The 18,357-nt window shown below is 45.5% G+C and overlaps 1 protein-coding gene across 1 annotated transcript in view; it reads right to left on the bottom strand.

Moving 5' to 3' along the window:
- PGPEP1L (pyroglutamyl-peptidase I like) overlaps window positions 1-18,357 on the bottom strand; it is a 47,690-nt gene that overhangs the window by 12,162 nt on the left and 17,171 nt on the right. Inside the window, exon 3 of the mRNA XM_082837896.1 lies at window positions 359-481. Within this exon, the coding sequence (XP_082694022.1) occupies window positions 359-481 (123 nt within the window). The remainder of the gene's footprint in view (window positions 1-358; window positions 482-18,357) is intronic.

Genomic DNA, 18,357 nt, shown 5'->3' on the forward strand with positions numbered 1-18,357 from the left:
TCTCAGCCCACCTCACAACCCACCTGCCCTGCAAGGGCCTGGCTGGGACCTAACCCGAGGGCCTCTCTGTTAGGTGGAAACTACCTTTGGGTCCGGGCTGGGAATAAAGCTTCCATTTCTTTTCCTCCTTCTCTCTCTCCAGAGTCTTATTCCAAGATCTACTCTGTCTTTCATCTTAAACTTTTACAAATAGACCCTTATGAAATCATCTGGGCCCTTACTGGTGGGATGAGGGGGCAGGGTACACTTCAGCCATCAACCTCTAGAAACAGCGTCCTGGGGTTCACAGGTTCTGGGTCTCCACCACATAATCAGCCCTCTGTCCCCCAGCCCAGCTGCCTCCCCAGCTGTCATTTACTTGCGGTTGAAGATCCTCCCAGATTCTGGTGACCCTCTGCTTCACCTCTCTGTAATCCACTGGCAGTTGAAGAATCTGCAGCTCCACCTCCATGTCACGCCCCAGACCCAGCTTGGAGAGTTCCTGCAGAAAGAAACAGGTGGACTCACCTTTCCTTATGGAGGGCCAAGGGGAGTTCCTGAAAAGCCAACATCGGGGTCATCCAGTCCATTCTCAGGGCCTTCTGTGGGCCTGGACCCTGCCCTCAAGGAGTGGCAAGGGACCAACAGGGGGGCCATGGTTCCTGCCCTATGCACAAGACCCCACAGAGCTGCTTCTGTCAAGGTGCACGTACCCTAGAGGCATGCCTGACCCAGTCTGCAGGTTAGGAAGTAGTTCACAGAGGGGATGCAGAGGAGTTCTAGGGGACAGATGGGGGTGAGCCGGATGAAGAAGATGGAGAAGAGTGTGCCGGGCAGAGGGAGCTGCAGAGGCACAGGGAGCTTAGAACAGGAATTTATCATCTCAGAGTCTTGCAGGACAGAAGTCCAAAATCAAGGTGTCAGCAGGGTCATCCTCCCTCTGTACCTGGTAGGAGAAGGATCCTACCTTGCCTCTTCCAGCTTCTGGTAGCCCCCAATAGTCCTTGGCTTGTGGCAGCATAACTGCAGTCTTCACATCACCTCCCGTTTGTGCATGCTTGTTTTTGTGTCCAGATTCCCCGCTTTATAAGAACACTTCACCCATTACACTCTATAAGGCGGTGCTTTCCAGAAGGTTGATGGCATTACTCTTGCCAAAGTAGAAAGTGCAGGGAAGCCAAACTGTAGTTCTCTGTGGCCTTTATAGAGCTATAGGCATGGAATGGAGTGCATTTGACATTGGACTTGACACCTCTGTGTATTTTACTTATCTGAAAGACAATGCCCAGGAGACTGAAAGGCCCTGCTTCGGCTTATCAGCTGTTTCCTTTCAAGCCTCTAATCTGATGCTCAAACAGCCTTGACTAGAAGCTGACATTAGAATCCCTCCACTGTTGGGTTCTAGTGGAACTCCTGGTCTAGGGCTGCACTCCACAACCAGCCACCTTGACATTTCAGTGCAGGAAATAGGAATAGGCACTCTAGGTGGAATAAATACAGATGTCACACATTGCCTCACATCAGCTCAGGTCACGTTTTGCCATCAAATAGATTAAGGAAAACTTTTAATATTTAGAAATCTTTGGATGTCAGAATTGCAGATAAGGGATTGTGGACCAGTATAAACTTGAACTTGTTCAAGTATTACCATGGAATTATTCTCCAGTATCTTCCTGGCATATTTTCTCTCCCTAACTAGAATGTTTCCCTCTTCCTCTTTCCCTCCCAGTTGTCCCTACAGGGAGAGCTGGCAGCTAGGGAGATCTGCCCTGTCACCAGCTCTAGGGACTCTGCTAAGGGACAGTCAGCCTCCCCTGGAAAGAGGTGACCACTGTCGCCCACACTGTGGGGCTGGAAGTCCTGGGGCCTGCTGATTCCCCTGGAGTACTTTGAGCAAGGGGAGGAACAATTGGAGCCAATAGACATCTGCCACTGAGGACAGAGGGCAGACAGGAGGGTAACTGCACCTCCACTGGCTACAGGTCTCCCAGGGCATTGGCCAAGCTGCCTGGATGGCTACGGGAAGTCTGCAGCCATCCTGAGGTCACCAGTATGTGTGGTAAGCTGTACTGGTGTTGGGAGAGGGAGCTATGGACTGAAAATATGCCTTCTCCCCTCCAAATGCATATGTTGAAACCCTAACCCCCAATGTGATGGTGTTTGGAGATGAAGTCTTTGGGAGGTAATTAGGTTTAGATGAGGTCATGAGGGTGAGGCTCCCATGATGAGATTAGGGCCCTTATAAGAAGAGGAAGAGAGACCAGAGCCTTTCTATCTCTGCAATGTGAGGGAGGACATAACCAGAAGGCAGTCATCTGCAAGCCAGAAAGAAAGTTCTCACCAGGAACCAAATCTGCGGGCACCTTGATCTTGGACTTCCCAGCCTCCAGAACTGTGAGAAATACATGTGTGTTGTTTAAGCCACTCAGCCTATGGTATTTTGTTATAGCAGCCCAACCTGACTAATACAGGTGAGCTTCCAGTTGGTAATGAGATTTGGCCTGGTTGAGTTTCAGATACATGCCAGTTCATCCATCCAACTCATTATAACTCTTGAAAGTGACACAGCCAACGTGGGACTGAAGTCAGAATCTGATTTGGGATATTGAGGAACTCCTTCCAACCTGCAATCATGGAAAGAGTCTCCAGGCACTGACTTATGTGGACATTCTGCTCCCTCAAGCCTGTGTTCTCCCGCTCTCTCTCTCTCTCTCTCTGTCTGTCTCACAGACACACACTTGGTGTCCTGGGCCATCTACACTGTGACCCATGGCAGACAATAGCATTTTACAAAAAATAGGCCAAGCTGGTGGTCATCAGCAGCCTAAGCCTGGAATGAGGAGGGAACAGGGCAGAAGGGTGCACATGCAAAGTGAGACCCCAACTATAGTGATGCAGGGAAAGGCATGGGCTTTGGAGTCAGAAAGACAAAGGTTTGAGATCTGGCTCTGCTACCTTTTGCTGGGCAAACTTGGGCATGTTATTTAGGCTTGGTGCATCTCAGTTTTCTCGTCTGTGAAATGGGCATAATGAAAAGCCAGAGGGATTTTCACAAATGTTAAATGATTCACAAAAAGTGCCCAGCACAGCATCTGGCACAATCGGGACTTTATATGAGGGATTGATGCTTATAATTAATCCATATTAATTTGAGGAAGTCGTTTAAGAGGGATTTATTGAAAGTGATATTTATTAGAATTTGATGAGCTTGGGCCTGTCAGAAGCAGTGAGTAGAACATTCTGCAAAAGCAGTCGGCAGGCCACTGGCTGCCACCACCCTTTCTGCCAAGGAGGGTTGGTTGTTTTAGCAAAGAGAGTATCCGTTCTGTGCAGACCAGAGAGAGCCAGGGATTTGTGCTTTCCAGACTGGCACACTTTCTCAGCTAGAACTGCAGAGTGTTTTGTGCTCAAGGGGGCAGGGACAAAGCCTGGTATAACTGTTACCAAAGTGGAATCCAGGGTACTGTTCTAGCCACAGGAACCACCAGGCTCTGCAGGGAGCTGAGTGCCCATGCCAGGCCCATAATCCTGCAAAAAGCCTGAACCCCACCAGTCACAAAGGTCCTCAGGAATCAGAGAGTCCTGCCTGCTGCCTTTCTCCCACTTCTTCTTGCCTCCATGTCATCCGAGATCTGGTCACCAGGAACACATGGCAGTTTAACAAAGGGAACCGAAAGAAGGAGAAAAGACACCAGTTGCTCTCGGAATTTTTTTAAAATCCACCGAGACTGTGGCACCAACTGGTGTTCCAAAGCGGTTGCTGTTTTTCCAAAATCTGATTCTTCCCTTATCAAATGAGAGTCTGGGGCTAATACCAGGAAACAGGAAAGCATTTCTTCACTCAGGCATTCAAGAAAAACTCCCCAAGTGCTTGCAATGCAGTCCTCTGCTAGGGGTTGGTGTGTCCTGGAGGGTCACGTTCTCAGAGGAGACGCAGACCAGGAACGGGACGTGATCACAAGAGTCCTGGTTCCGGTTCCAAGGGCTGTGTTTGGCCGCCCCCAGCTGCGGAAGCCTGAGGGTGAGGACCCCTGACTAGGGCATTAGGAAGGAGCCCAGACCCCGCTTTTTCCTCTCCCTACTGCGTGGGTTTGGGCAAATTATTAAAACTTGCTGAGCCTCAGTTTCTTGATCTGCAAAACATAGTAATAACAGGACCTCCCTCTCAAGGGTTGCTGTGAAGGTCAAGCAAGGCTGTGCACATGGAGTTGCAGCCTAAGAGGGCTGCACAGAGGGGGCTCTGACTGGCACTTGGAGGATTAAAAGAGTGTTCCAGGGAAAGGAATAGTGGGAGCTTGGAGGTATGTGCAAACACCCTCCCTCCCTCCCTTCCTTCCTTCCTTCTGCCCTTCCTCCCTCCCTCTCTCCCTCCTTCCCTCTTCCTTCCATTCTTCTCTCGTTCACTTATCCATCAGTCATCGGACTAGGCACTCCTGCGTGCAGCCTCTGTAATAGGCTCTGGCTAAGGGTCTAGGAGTGCCTGTGTGTGCATGTCCGGGGGCTGACCATGGAAGAGGAAATGACAGCTACTTCTTCTTGACCTGCAGGGCTGGAAGGGACCTGGGAACCACTGGGTGCTGAGACCCAGGCCTGGGCTCCCTCCGACCCCATCAGGCTGGAGGCGCTACGGGGAGAGAGAAACTAAGGCCAGAGCTGGGGAGGGGCTCACCAGGCACAGGAAGAAGCCTATAGAGGTGACAGGAGGCCTAGCATACTAAGTATAGGACAGCCACTGGTGGAGCATAATGTAGCCATTCGAAATGATTTTACAAAGAATTTATTGACATAGGAAAACCCATGCAAAGAAGTAAGTTTAAAAATCAGGATCTCAGACTGTTTCCTGCAGCCATTTATGGAAATGGAAACATACTGAAAATGGTCATCCCGTAAGGGGAGAATTAGGGGAGATTCCTATTTCTTTCCATACTCGTCATAACATTTTCACAATGGAATATTTTTGTATGTAATATTTTTCTGGCTCTGAAAGCTTAACAAAGAGTCCAGTAATCAGACTAGCTGCCCCTGGAGCATCCTCGCTGTGTGCAGGCACTATGCCCAGCACCTCACCCCAGCCCCCCGATGATGTCACCATTTTACAGATGACAAAACCGAGGATAAGTTTAAAAGAAGGGAGGAGTTCCAGGGAGTAGTCACAAAGGAGATGTTACCACAACATTGGGGTCAACTGTTTAAGGCTTGGGAGAGTTCCCAGGTCACTCTCCTTTCCTTAACAAAGCCAAGTTCTGTTCTCTATATGTGATGACTGTCCCAGCCTGCGCCCAATATCTTTTGGTTATTCCTCCAAACTAGTGGGTCTCTTGCCTGAAAAATCCAGTATGAAAAACAGTGACCCCGTAATTCCTAATCCTCTAACTAGAGCAGTTGTCTCCAAATATTTTTGATTGTATGCCCCTATTGATAAAGGATTTTAGTGTGCACACATGCATGTGGGCATGCACGTGCACACACACACACACACACACACACACACACACACACACACTATCATTAGCTGATGTCTTCATGTCTTAAGGCATGATACACACTGCATGTGGGCTTCACTGTTAATAGGTGGATGTATATATTTTCGGTGGTTTTCTTAATTCTTCCCCTTTTTTGGCCAATTTCTTATTAGATTGTTCTTGTTTTTACATCAAAATGTGTCTGGGAGAGAACTCAGATGAGGTTAGGAAGAGGGTCACTTGGCTGTTTTCACATGTTTGTTCAGGTTTGCATCAGGTTATATCTGTGGGGTTTTTGAAGATCATTTTTGTAAGGATTGCTTGATCATAATTTGAGGTTTAGTTTAATTAAAACTGGATAATATAATTCTGAAACCCATTAACTGGGCTGAAATACTCTGTAATAAAATAAAAATTATTCAAAGATGGAGGGCCTATCACCATGGTGTCCCTTGCTCCAAGGGTGACACGTTCCCTCTTCTCTCAGGAAACCAAGCCTGTCCAAGGACCTGCAGATGTACAAAGCTAGGTCAGCTTTGGTCCAGCTATGAAATTTAGTTTTATAGACTAAAAACATAGAGATTCACACCCATTAGGATGGTCACTATGAAAAAAAAAAAAAGATAGCAAGTGTTGGAAAAGATATGGAGAAACTGCAACCCTTGTGCACTGTTGGTGGGAATGTAAAATGGTGCAGCTGCTATGGAAAACAGTATGGACACTCCTCAAAATATTAAAAATAGAATCATCATGTGATCTAGCAATCCTATGTCTGGGTACATATCCAAAAGAATTGAAAGCAAGAGCTCAAAGAGATATTTGCACATTCATGTTCATTGCAACATTATTCACAATAGCCAAGAGATGGAAGCAACCCAAATGTCCACTGATGGATGAATAAACAAAATGTGATCTATACAATCAATGAAATATTATTCAGCCTTAAAAGGAAGAAAATTCTGGCACATGCTACAATATAGATGAGCCTGGAAGACATTCTATGCTAAGTGAAATAAGCCAGTCACAAAAAGACAAATACTGTATGATTCCACCTATATGACGGATCTAAAGTGGTCAAATTCATAGAGACAGAAAGTAGAATAATAGTCATCAGGGGTTTGGGGGAGGGGGAAATGGGGAGTTGTTGTTCAACAGATACAGAGTTTTAGTTTTGCAAGATGAAAAGTTCTGAATATCTGCTGCACAACAACGTGAATATACTTAACACTACAGAAATGTACACCTAAAAATGGTTGAGATGGTAAATTTTATGTGATTTTAATCACAATTTTCTTTTAAAAACCATAGAAATGGAAATCCTGATATTTTCATCCTGTCTTCCAATGGATCAACTTGCAAACCCCATTTTGGAAATGATTTTGGATCCTCAAGAAGGTGCTGATGTAGGAAGTATTGGAGGACAAGGGGTGGGTGGGCCTGCACACCTCTCACTTCTGCTTAGGAGGTTGGGCAGGAAAGGGTTAACCCAGGAGTCTGTGGCTGCTCAAACTCTGCACATTTCCAAGAAACACCTGTCTTCAGGACTGGCCCTTGGCTGGCTCCTGGGAGAAAGAGCTCTGAGCCCTTGGGATGTTCTGCTTGATTAGAACAGTTTTGTATGCCTGTGGCCTTGGGTCACATTGTGCTAGTTTGATTAGAGTTTATGCCAACAGTGTGATTTATGGTGGATGCCTGTTTTTGCTCTGGAGTCTGAGTAGCCGAGGTCAGGCAGGCAGGCACTGCATACCTAAGTGACTGACCCCAATAAAAACCCTGGACACCAAAGCTCAGATGAGCTTCCCAGGTTGACAACACTTCACACCTGCTGTCACATGGCATTGCTGGGAGAGTTACATGTATCCATGCAACTCCCCTGGAAGAGGACACTTGGAAGCTTGTACCTGGTCTCTCCTGGTCTTTGCTCCATGCACCTTTCCCTTTGGTGATTTCAATATGGATCCTTTTGCTGCAGTACACTGCAACCGTGAGTATAACAGCTTTTCTGAGTCCTGATTCAGGTGAATCTTGAAGCCTGAGGGGGGTCTTGGAAATCCCCTGACACAGAGGTATCTCAATGGCTCTTGAACCCTGGCCTCTCCTTAAGAATCATTTCTTCTTTATTTTCTCCTACTAGCTTTTTTTCCAAGCAGAAAAGAAGGCAATTTTCTCTGTTTTCATTAATTAATTAATTCATTCATTTTTTTCCAACATTTTTCAAGTCCTTCCTTTGTCCAAGCACTGTGCTGCCCTGTTCCTACCATGGGTGGGAAATGCCTGTGGAAAGTAAACGTCCTCAGAGCAGGCAGAGGGCAGGCAGGAGAGATGGTACTACTAGGGTCAACTTGGAGGTCACAACTCATTGTAGGAGTCGGGAGAGCAGGCTTGGAGTCTAGTGGGTGCAGTTCAATTCCAGATTTGCCCCTTGGGCACCACCTCAGGCATTTGACTTTGGGAAAATGACTTAGACTTTTAAGAGCCTTGATGTCTCATCTGTAAAACTGAGAGCCCTTGCAGTGGCTCTCCATGGTGATACTGTCCCCACAGAGGGTGTCTGAACATATGTGGAGTGCTCTTAGTGTTTAAGGGAAAGCTACTGACAGTGCCTCAGAGGCTGAGATGCTAAATATTCTTCAATGCACATTTCACTTTATCCCACACTCAACACACAATAGTCTCAGAATAACAATACTAACTCCACTTTTAACAATATGATGACTGAAAAGTTTGAGATATTTTTGTTTTCTATTTGGTTTTCTGTCCTTAGTAAATTGCTGGGTTTCAAAACTACTCATCATAGTTCCTCTCTGTGTGGTTGTGTCACTAGCTGGACACACTGTTAGGCTCATTAACTCAATTTACACGTAATTTCTATGGATTCCTTTTTAAAAATTTTAACGTTGCTTTATTAGTATGTAAAATATGCTACATGGTTCCACAGTTAAATCTACAGAACAAGCTTTATTCAAAGAAGTCTAGTTCCTTTGTTTTTCCCCTCCATAAGAAACTATTTTTTAGTTGTATGATTTATCCTTCATTTTTAATTTCCATAAACAAATATGTGACATATATTTAGGCACCCCTCCCTTCTTCTATACACTTTCCCCATCTTTGTGCAGCTGTCTTTCCTTATTATTGCCAGTGTATCTTTGGGAGAGCTTCTAGAAATTTTCTGGATTGCTGGAGCAACACATATATTATCTTGCTGGGATTGCCAAATTCCTCTCCATTGGGGCTGTACCACATTGCACTCCCTCCAGCAAAGTATGACAGTGCCCATCAGCCTCACAGCCTTGCACACTAGTTGTCAAACTTTTGGACTATTGCCAATCTGATCTTAGCATGGCTTTAATTTGCTTTCCTCTTATGAGCAAGTTTGGGCATATTTTCACATGGGTAAGAGTCATTTGCATTCCTTTCTCTATAAAGTGACTCTCCGTATCTTAGGCATACTTTTCTTTAGGGTCAGTCACCTTTTTTTTTTTTCATTTATAGAAGCTCTTTATATATCAGGGATACTGCCCTTCAGCTTAGAAGTTTATCAGCTGTATTTTCCCTGAGAGGACTGGACAGGACTGAGTGGGGAAGAGAAAGGACAGAAAGGAATCACCCGCCTAGCTATGGAATAGCAATAGGGAGTCTGCCATGTCCAGAGACATGGTTAGAAAGGACGGTAGGTAGAGATTGCCACTGGAGTTTGCTTTTCAGAGGGACACGGTTGGATGTTATTCATCTCTGAATTGATCTCCAGTGGTTTTTGTCCCAAGAATAACACTACACTTTCATTGTCTGTCAACGGTGCTCTCAGCTCCAGTGGGTCCCCGTCTGGGAGCCTGGGCAGATTCAGGCTTCTGCTTGTGGCTCCCAGACCTATGGAGGCCCCAGGTCTTCTATGCAGCCAGGAGCAGAAGCTTAACCAGAACAGCTACCTGATCCATAACAAGCAAAATCAAGGGTGTTGGAGGGGAGGTACTGTTTAGGCTATAAGATCAGCAGTTCATGCTCTTGATAGGGGCTGGGTACCTGAGGACTGCAGTCATTAGTCACATGATCTTTCTTGCAAGGGAGACGTTTTACAAAATAAAGTGTTCTCTGAGTGTCAATCCCCCCAGACTTTACGAGCCATAGAGGACCTCAACCTCAGGTCTGTTCAGCTTACCCTGTCTCTGCAGCTGGGTGGAAATGTACCCTCAACCATTTAGCACATCTGACTTTTTCCCAGTGAACTACAGATGGAACTATTAACCAAAATTATCTCAGCCCAAAAGAACATTCCTCCTGCTGGTCTGGTTTCTAATTACCCAGAGGCATGTAGTCAAAGGAACTTGGGTCTGGAAAGTCAAGGTACAAGCCTGTCACCTCCAATTTCCTCTCTGCCTCTTCCAGCTCTGATACCCGCGGTCCTGTGATGCTACCCATGGCCTTTACAGTGGCTACTCCCTCCGCCTGAACCACTTCCCAGGGAGGCTGGTCCTGGTCACTCAGGTCCCAGTCAAAATGTCACGTCCTCAGAGGCCTTCCTGGCCCACATCTGCTAGAGGAGTTCCCAAGTCACCATCCAACACATCACTGTGCCCTATGATCTTCGTGGCCCATAGGACTTGCTGACATTCTCTTGCTTAGTTTTTCGTTTCTTGTCAGTTTTGCCACCACGGAGCACCAGCACCACTGGAGTGGTGTGCTCCAGATGTTGTGGAATGACATGGAATGATCTGTCCCACAAATCCTGCATGATTGCATTCTTCACTGGGATTCCAGGATTATCCCAAACAAAACATAATAATAACTCTGTCTACTTAGACTTCTGGAATTTTATCAAACAAATTTTCCAATCACCTAGATTTGAATATTTGACTGACAAAAAAAGTGCCCTGTGGGGCATGTACTAAATAGAGAAGCAGGAGTCTTTGTTGTCCAAATGAGGGAGTGGTGTGTTTAATTTCATTTTCAGTTTATCTTTCAAAATCAAATGTGGGAGATATTTTTGCCTGTGTGTTATATTGGTCATTAATTCTAGTCAAGCCAGAGCACTTGATTGACATCTGTAAAAATCTTGGGAAAAAAAGTTCAAATATACAGATGCAATATATTATTATGAAGGTTATTTTCAGTTCCTAAAAAAAAATGACCAGTCAGGAAATTCAAAGGAATTGAGTTAATGATACCTCTCCACTCCTTTCAATGACCTTTGTCTTGATTTAAGGGTGCTGGTTTAATGGGATTTATATTAACACTGTGGTACTAATCAAACGGGCAAGGATTTTAGAAACCATAACACCCTAGTGTTGGGGTGTGTAATGAAGCAACATGTACTCTCATTCACTGCTACTGCAAAGGGGAATTGGTATAACCCTTCAGAAGGGTTATGTGGATATGTGGTAACATATCTCCAAGATGGTGTTACCAAACCGAACTTGGCAGTTTGGTACTGACATGAGGTTGTAGTGATGAGAAGTACAGCATTTACTGCAGGGCCAAGCAAGAAGAATGGGCAGCTCATGCTCAAAAGATCCAAACTTGGACTTCCCTTGTGGTGCAATGGTTAAGAATCAGCCTGCCAATGCAGGGCACACAGGTTTCAGCCCAGGAATATCCCACATGCCACGGAGCAACTAGGTCTGCGCACCACAACTACTGAGCCTGTGCACTCTAGAGCCCATGAGCCACAACTACTGAAGCCCGTGTGCCCAGAGCCCATGCTCCACAACAAGAGAAGCCACCACAACTAGAGAAAGCCCATGTGCAGCAACGAAGACCCAATGCAGCCAACAATAATAAAATAAATGTAAAAAAACAGAGAAGCCACCACAATGAGACGCCCGCACACTGCAACAAACAGTAGCCCCCACTTGCCACAAATAGAGAAAGCCCATGCATAGCAACAGAGACTCAACATAGCCAAAAATAAATAAATAAATTTATTTAAAAAAAATAAACAAGATCTTTATATGATTCCTTCAAAAAAAGAAAAAAAAGACCCAAACTCCCTGATGGCTTTCAGGGAAGGATTTTTAAAGGCAACATTTGGGGTGAGGGGTGCAGGGGGCATGAATTTCTTCTGATTGCTTGGTGGTGAGGTAACAGGGTGGTGTTTCAGGAATCTTAATTATTAACTTTCTGGTTCCAGCCAATCTGGGTCTACGGGCTTGTGGTCAGTGTGTAGTCACCATCCTCCACCTGGGTAGGGAGTCTCAGTTTCTGCAGAACAGCACAAAGATTTGCATCAGATTGTTACGTATACCCTTTGAGGAGGAACTAGGACTCTGTGTTATGGCTGAACTATTGTTTAAGCTATTATTAATTTTTGTTCTTGACTGCTTTTCCTATGTTTCTGCATTCCCTCACTTTCCTAATTAGTAACTGCTTGAATCTGCTCTTTGGAACTCTGGGAAGGCCTAGGAGATGAAAGCCTTTTTCTACAAACCAGAAACATGGAACATAGAGGGGCTTTTGTACTGGAGAGGGCCCAGCAGGGTCCTACTCGATTTCAGTGGCTTCAGTTACGGAATGAATGTTTGTGTCCCCCGAAAATTCATGTTGAAGCCCTTATTCCCAGCGTGATAGTATTTAGAGATAGGGCCTTTGGGAGATAATTAGGTCTAGATAAGGTCATGAAGGTGGGGCCACCACGATGGGATTAGCATCCTTATAAGGGCATGAAGAGACGAGAACTCTGTCTGGATGCTGCATACATGCACCAAGGAAAGACTCTGTGAGGTCATAACCAGGAAGTGGGCCCTCATGAAGAACCCAGCCATGTTGGCACCCTGATCTCAGACTTTCAGCCTCCAGAACTGTGAAAAATAGATATTTATTGTTTAAGCCACCACTCTATGGTATTCTGTTATAGCAGCTGGAGCTAAGACAGTCCCCAGTGGAGCATGCCTCTGGTATTCACAGCCTGGTGTCATCTCCTCCCACAGTGTGCCCGAGCTGGCCTGAACTCATTTTACCACCATAATTCAGCCAGTTCAGGGCCTAAGCCATAAGAGGGCTTAGCAGCTTCTCCCCTAGGCTACCCCGTGGGGAGACCTCCTGTGGCAAGGTCTGCTGTCCTAGCACCCAAGCCAAGCTCCGTGATCCTGTCCCAGCCTCCTTCCTACTACAACCACAAGAGAGACCCAAATAAGACCAGCAGAAGAGCTGCCCAGCTGAGCCTAGCTGACCCACACAGCCAGGAAGGATAATACATGGTGGTTGTTTGACGCCATTAAGTTCTGGGCTGGCTTGATTGCAGCAACAGATACCCAACCCAGAACATGACAGTGAAGACTGAGAGGACATGCACTACACTTGGGGTTCTTTTTAGATGGGGAATTACAATCTATTTTTCTGTGTTTCTTTGTGATCTTTGGAGGTCTTATGTAATTGCTCCTTAGTAACTGGAAAACAGAACAAAGCACATTGTTAAAAGTGAGATGTATGTTTTTTTGCTTCCTCGGGAATGTAGTTTCATTAACAGTGATATTCCTTCATGAATGTTAATTGCCCCTGCCAAGTTCTAGGCCTGTGCTGGGTGCTGGAGACAAACTGGAGACCAGGACAGAAAAGAGAGAAGCAACAGATACAGAGAAGAATGTAATGGGGGAGGGAAGGTGGCCAGGTTCAGTGGCAAATGTGGGCAGAAATAAAGATTTATGGTGAAATAAGCAAGACACGATGGACAAATATTGTATGATTCCACTTACATGAGGTTGCTAGAATAGTCAAATCCATAGAGAAAGGAAGTATAATGGTGATTACCAGGGAGGAGGGAATGGGGAGTTAGAGTTTAATGGGTACAGAGTTTCTGTGTGGGATGGTGGAAAGTTCTGGAGATGAATGGTGGTGATGGTTGCACAAGAACGTGAATGTGTTACTACTAAGCCTGCGCGTCTGGAGCCTGTGCTCTGCAACAAGAGAGGCTTGCGACAGTGAGAGGCCCGCGCACCGCAATGAAGAGTGGCCCCCACTTGCCGCAACTAGAGAAAGCCCTCACACAGAAATGAAGACCCAACACAGCCAAAAATAAATAAATAAATAAAAGCTGAGCTGATGTCCTTTAAAAAAAAAAAAAAGAATGTGAATGTGTTAAATGCCACTGAATTGTATGTTTAAAATGGTTAAATCATATGTTATGTATATTTTACCACAGTTAAAAAATATGTGTTGATTCCCCATCACTCTTTTCCACGAATATTTTTTAACCTGACTAAAAAGTACAGTCTGAAGAAAGACTAAATTCACAGTAAATCACTTAGGTCAGGCTGACATCTCCATCTTTCAGACAGGGTTAATAACTAGGTAGGGATATTAACAGTCTCCCATGTTCTTTTTTTTTTAAATTTTATTTATTTTTGGCTGCATTGGGTCTTTGTTGCTGTGCGCGGGCTTTCTCTAGTTGTGGTGAACGGGGGCTACTCTTCGTTGCAGTGTGTGGGCTTCCAACTGCAGTGGCTTCTCTTGCTGTGGAGCACGGGCTCTAGGCGCATGGGCTTCAGTAGTTGCAGCACGTGTGTTCAGTAGCTGTGGTACACGGGCTCTAGAGCGCAGGCTCAGTAGTTGTGGTGCACGGGCTTAGTTGCTCCTCGGCATGTGGGATCTTCCCAGACAAGGGATTGAACCTGTGTCCCCTGCACTGGCAGGCGGATTCTTAACCACTGCGCCACCAGGGAAGTCCCTCCCATTTTCCATATCCAAAAGCCTTCTGGAGTTCTGTGGCATCAAGATCTAGAAGTTGTCTTTGAGATGACAGCAAGGGAATCTGAAAGGTGACAGTGTCTGAGCTTCTGGCCTACTGAAGGAGTCTCAGGATTTGAGAAGTTCTTTTCTTCTAAAGAGAAGAATTTTGGATGGCAATTATTCCCACAAAAATTCTGTATTGCAAATCCAGAACAACCTAAATGTGGTTATTGTACCAGGAACTAGGGAAGAGGCAGGGACAGTGGTGAGTACAGACTTTTCCGGTGGCCAGGGTCTGAGGATATCAGCTGTTTGGAAGAGGGTACGGTCTTGGAAAGGGAAGCTTGTGATTAAATGGTGTTTATTTGATGTATCTTTGAGGAACTAGTAAGGATACGAGCTGAGCTAAAACTTTACAGGTTATTATTTTATTTGATTAAATCCTAACAGCAACCTTTCGAACCAAGAAGGGGAGAAGAAAGGAGGATCTGGTCAGCTTGGGCCTCAGTCTCCTTACCTGTATGATGGGAACAATAACAATACTGTGTCTACCATAAAGATTATTAGGACCCCAGGGAGGTCAAGTAAAATGGCAAAGAAAAAGAGGTCTTTAGTGACTTTGATGGGAGTAGCTGGAGTGTGGAACCAGGGCTAGAAGCCAGGCAGTGGTAAATGAATTTAAAAATTAACAGTAATTATGTTCTCTCTCTCTCTCTCTCTCTCTCTCTCTCTCTTCTTGATCCTCTGGCTAGAGGTTTATCAATTTTATTGATTTTCTCAAAGAACCAGCTCTTGGTTTCTTTGATTCTCATTATTACCTTTCTGTTCTCTAGCTCATTGATTTCTGCTTTGATCTTTATTATTTCATTTTTTCTCCTTGGTTTGGATTTACTTTGCTCTTTTTCCAGTTTCTTAAGGTGGAAACTGAGTTCACTGACTTGGGACCTTTCTTCTTTTCTAATACTGTCATTCAGTGCTACAAATGTCCCCCTAAGTTCTGCATTAGCAATATGCCACAAATTTTAATATGCTGTGTTTTCACTTTCACTTATTTCAAAAGACTTTATAATATTGCTTCTGATTTTTTCTTTGATCCACTGCTTATTTAGAAGGGTATTATTTAATTTCCAAATATATGCAGATTTTTCAGATATCTTTCTGTATTTGATTTCTAATTTAAATCCACTGCAGTCAGAGAACATACTTTGTGTATCTTGAATTCTTTTGAATTTATTCAGACTTGTCGTATGACTCAGGATATGGTTGATCTTGGTAAATGTTCTACATACACTTAAGAGTTGTATTCTGCTTGGGGTGGAGAGTTCTGTAATGTCAATTAGGTCAAGTTGGTTGATAGTTTGTTTAAGTCTTCTGTATCTTTGCTGATTTTTCTATCTATGTGTTCTATCCATTATTGAAAGGGGAATATTAAAATCTCTATAACTGTGGAATAATAGGACTTACAGTTCTATTAGTTTTTGCTTTGGGTATTTTGGAGGCACTGTTATTAGTGGCATAAACGTTTAGGGTTGGGCTTCCCTGGTGGCGCAGTGGTTGAGAATCTGCCTGCCAATGGAGGGGACACAGGTTCGAGCCCTGGTCTGGGAAGATCCCACATGCCGCAGAGCAACTAGGCCCGTGAGCCACAACTACTGAGCCTGCGCGTCTGGAGCCTGTGCTCCGCAACAAGAGAGGCCGCGATAGTGAGAGGCCTGCGCACCGCGATGAAGACTGGACCCCGTTTGCCACAACTGGAGAAAGCCCTCGCACAGAAATGAAGACCCAACACAGCCATAAATAAATAAATAATTAAAAAAAAAAAAAAGAATCCACCTGCCAATGCAGGGGACACGGGTTCGAGCTCTGGTCCAGGAAGATCCCACATGCCGCGGAGTGGCTGGGCCTGTGAGCCATGGCCGCTGAGCCTGTGCATCCGGAGCCTGTGCTCCACAACGGGAGAGGCCACAACAGTGAGAGGCCTGCGTACCACAAAAAAAAAAAAAAAAAAAAAAAAATGGAAATGGCTCTTTCCATCAATGAAATATGATAAGTGATGTGATAAGGACAGGAGTACAAGCAGTTTTTTTTTTGACTACACCGGGTCTTCGTTGCTGTGCACGGGCTTTCTCTAGTTGTGGCGAATGGGGACTACTCTTCGTTGCGGTGCATGGGCTTCTCATTGCAGTGGCTTCTCTTGTTATGGAGCATAGGCTCTAGGTACGTGGGCTTCAGGAGTTGCAGCACGCGGGCTCAGTAGCTGTGGCACGGGGGCTCTAGAGTGCAGGTTCAGTCGTTGTAGTGCACAGGCTTAGTTGCTCCGCGGTATGTGGGATCTTCCCGGACCAGGGATTGAAGCCATCTCCCCTGCATTGGCAGGCAGATTCTTAACCACTGCGCCACCAGGGAAGTCCCAAGAAGATTTATATATAAAAGGAATGCAGTTAATTTAAAAAAGTGCCCACCTTAGTCTAACTTTCAATGGTGGAAAATGAAATGTGGGATCTTGTGTTTCCCTTGGAAGAGGTGTGTTAGTAAGCAGGGATAGTATAGGAGGTGGGAAAGGTTTCAGGAGAAGATGTACTTTGATAAGGAAGCAAGCCATAACCCAAAGTATAAAATAATTATCCATGAGTCCATACTGACATAAAGAAATGATTACATAAATACATCAACAGATGAGGCAGGAAGAGCCAAATCTTCCACGCAGACGCATCCCAAACAATTTATGGAGACACTCTGTCCTCAAGGGGGCATAATTCCTCCCTCCTTGAGTGTGAGCGGCACCGACCGAGTGATCTCCTTCCAAAGAGTGAAGTATAAAGAGGGGGAGAAAGCAACTTTACAGTGAGAAACTGGGAAGGACTCCCTCAGCCAGGTGATCAAGGTCAGTGTCAACAGTGATCAGTCATGTCAACAGTATGTGCCCCTGATATTAGGGGATAAGAATGGTACTTGACCTCTGTTCCTCCTCCCCAAGCCTACTTGTCTAATCATGAGAAAAGCATCAGACAGATCCCAATTGAAGGACAGTCTATAAAATACCAGACCAGTACTCCTCAAAACTGTCAAAGCCACCAAAAACAAGGAAACTCTAAGAAACTGTCAAAGACCAGAGGAGCCTAAGGACACATGAGGACTAAGTGTAATGTGCCACCCTGGAGGGGACCCTGGCACAGGAAAAGGATGCTGGGTGAAAACTAAGGAAATCGGAATAAACTATGGACTTCAGTTAATAATAATATATTAATACTGGTTCATTCATTGTGACAAATGTACCATACTAATGTATGATGTGTAAGATGTTAATGATAGGGGAAACTGGTGGTGGGGGAGTGTGTATATGGGAACTCTCTGTACTATCTTCACAACTTTTCTGTACATCTCAATGTATTTTTAAATAAAAACATAATTTAAAACAAACACAGGGCTTCCCTGGTGGCGCAGTGGTTGAGAGTCTGCCTGCCGATGCAGGGGACACGGGTTCGTGCCCCGGTCTGGGGAGATCCCACATGCCGCGGAGCGGCTGGGCCCGTGAGCCATGGCCGCTGAGCCTGCTCGTCCAGAGCCTGTGCTCCGCAACGGGAGAGGCCACAACAGTGAGAGGCCCGCGTACCGCAAAAAACAAACAAACAAACAAACACACAGAACACGAGAGTCTGCTCTACTTTGGCACCAGGAGGGAGTTGAGGACTCCACGTTAGCTGGGGGCAGGGGTGGGGGTAGGGGGACCGCCAGTAAGACACTGGAAAGGTGCTGGTGTCATTTTAAAAGATCTTACTCTGCTTTTTCTGATTTGTCGTCCTGTCAATGTGGGGATGGATTTAGGGTATAATGAGAAGTAAACATTTGACTCACTTGTCTGTAAATGTCAGGTTTTCCTCCAGATAAGCAGACTAAATGCATTTGCCTGAGTGCTTAATAAAAGCACGGTTTACAGGGAGGGCTGTGAAGCTACAGCAGACATTCCTCATGAGCACGGACTGGGAGGGGCTTCCTCCACCGAGGTGTGGGTTTCCTCTTCATCCTCGGGGGGGGGGGGGGGGGGGGCCCTGCGGCCAGGCTGCTTGTGTGGGCTCCCACTGCTATGGAAGCAAGCCTTCTGCCCAGGGCCAGGCTCTTCATCATGGGCTCACATATTCTCCATATCCTTGTGCCATTTCAAAATGAGGATACAAGGACAGTCTTACTTCAGGCTGTACAGGGGCCAGCATGAACTGGGGACAGTAATATGGCTACTTCTCTTCCAACTCATAAGATG

The sequence above is a fragment of the Leucopleurus acutus genome (assembly GCF_964270905.1).
Source record: "Leucopleurus acutus genome assembly, chromosome: 1".
NCBI classification, from domain to species: Eukaryota; Metazoa; Chordata; class Mammalia; order Artiodactyla; family Delphinidae; genus Leucopleurus; species Leucopleurus acutus.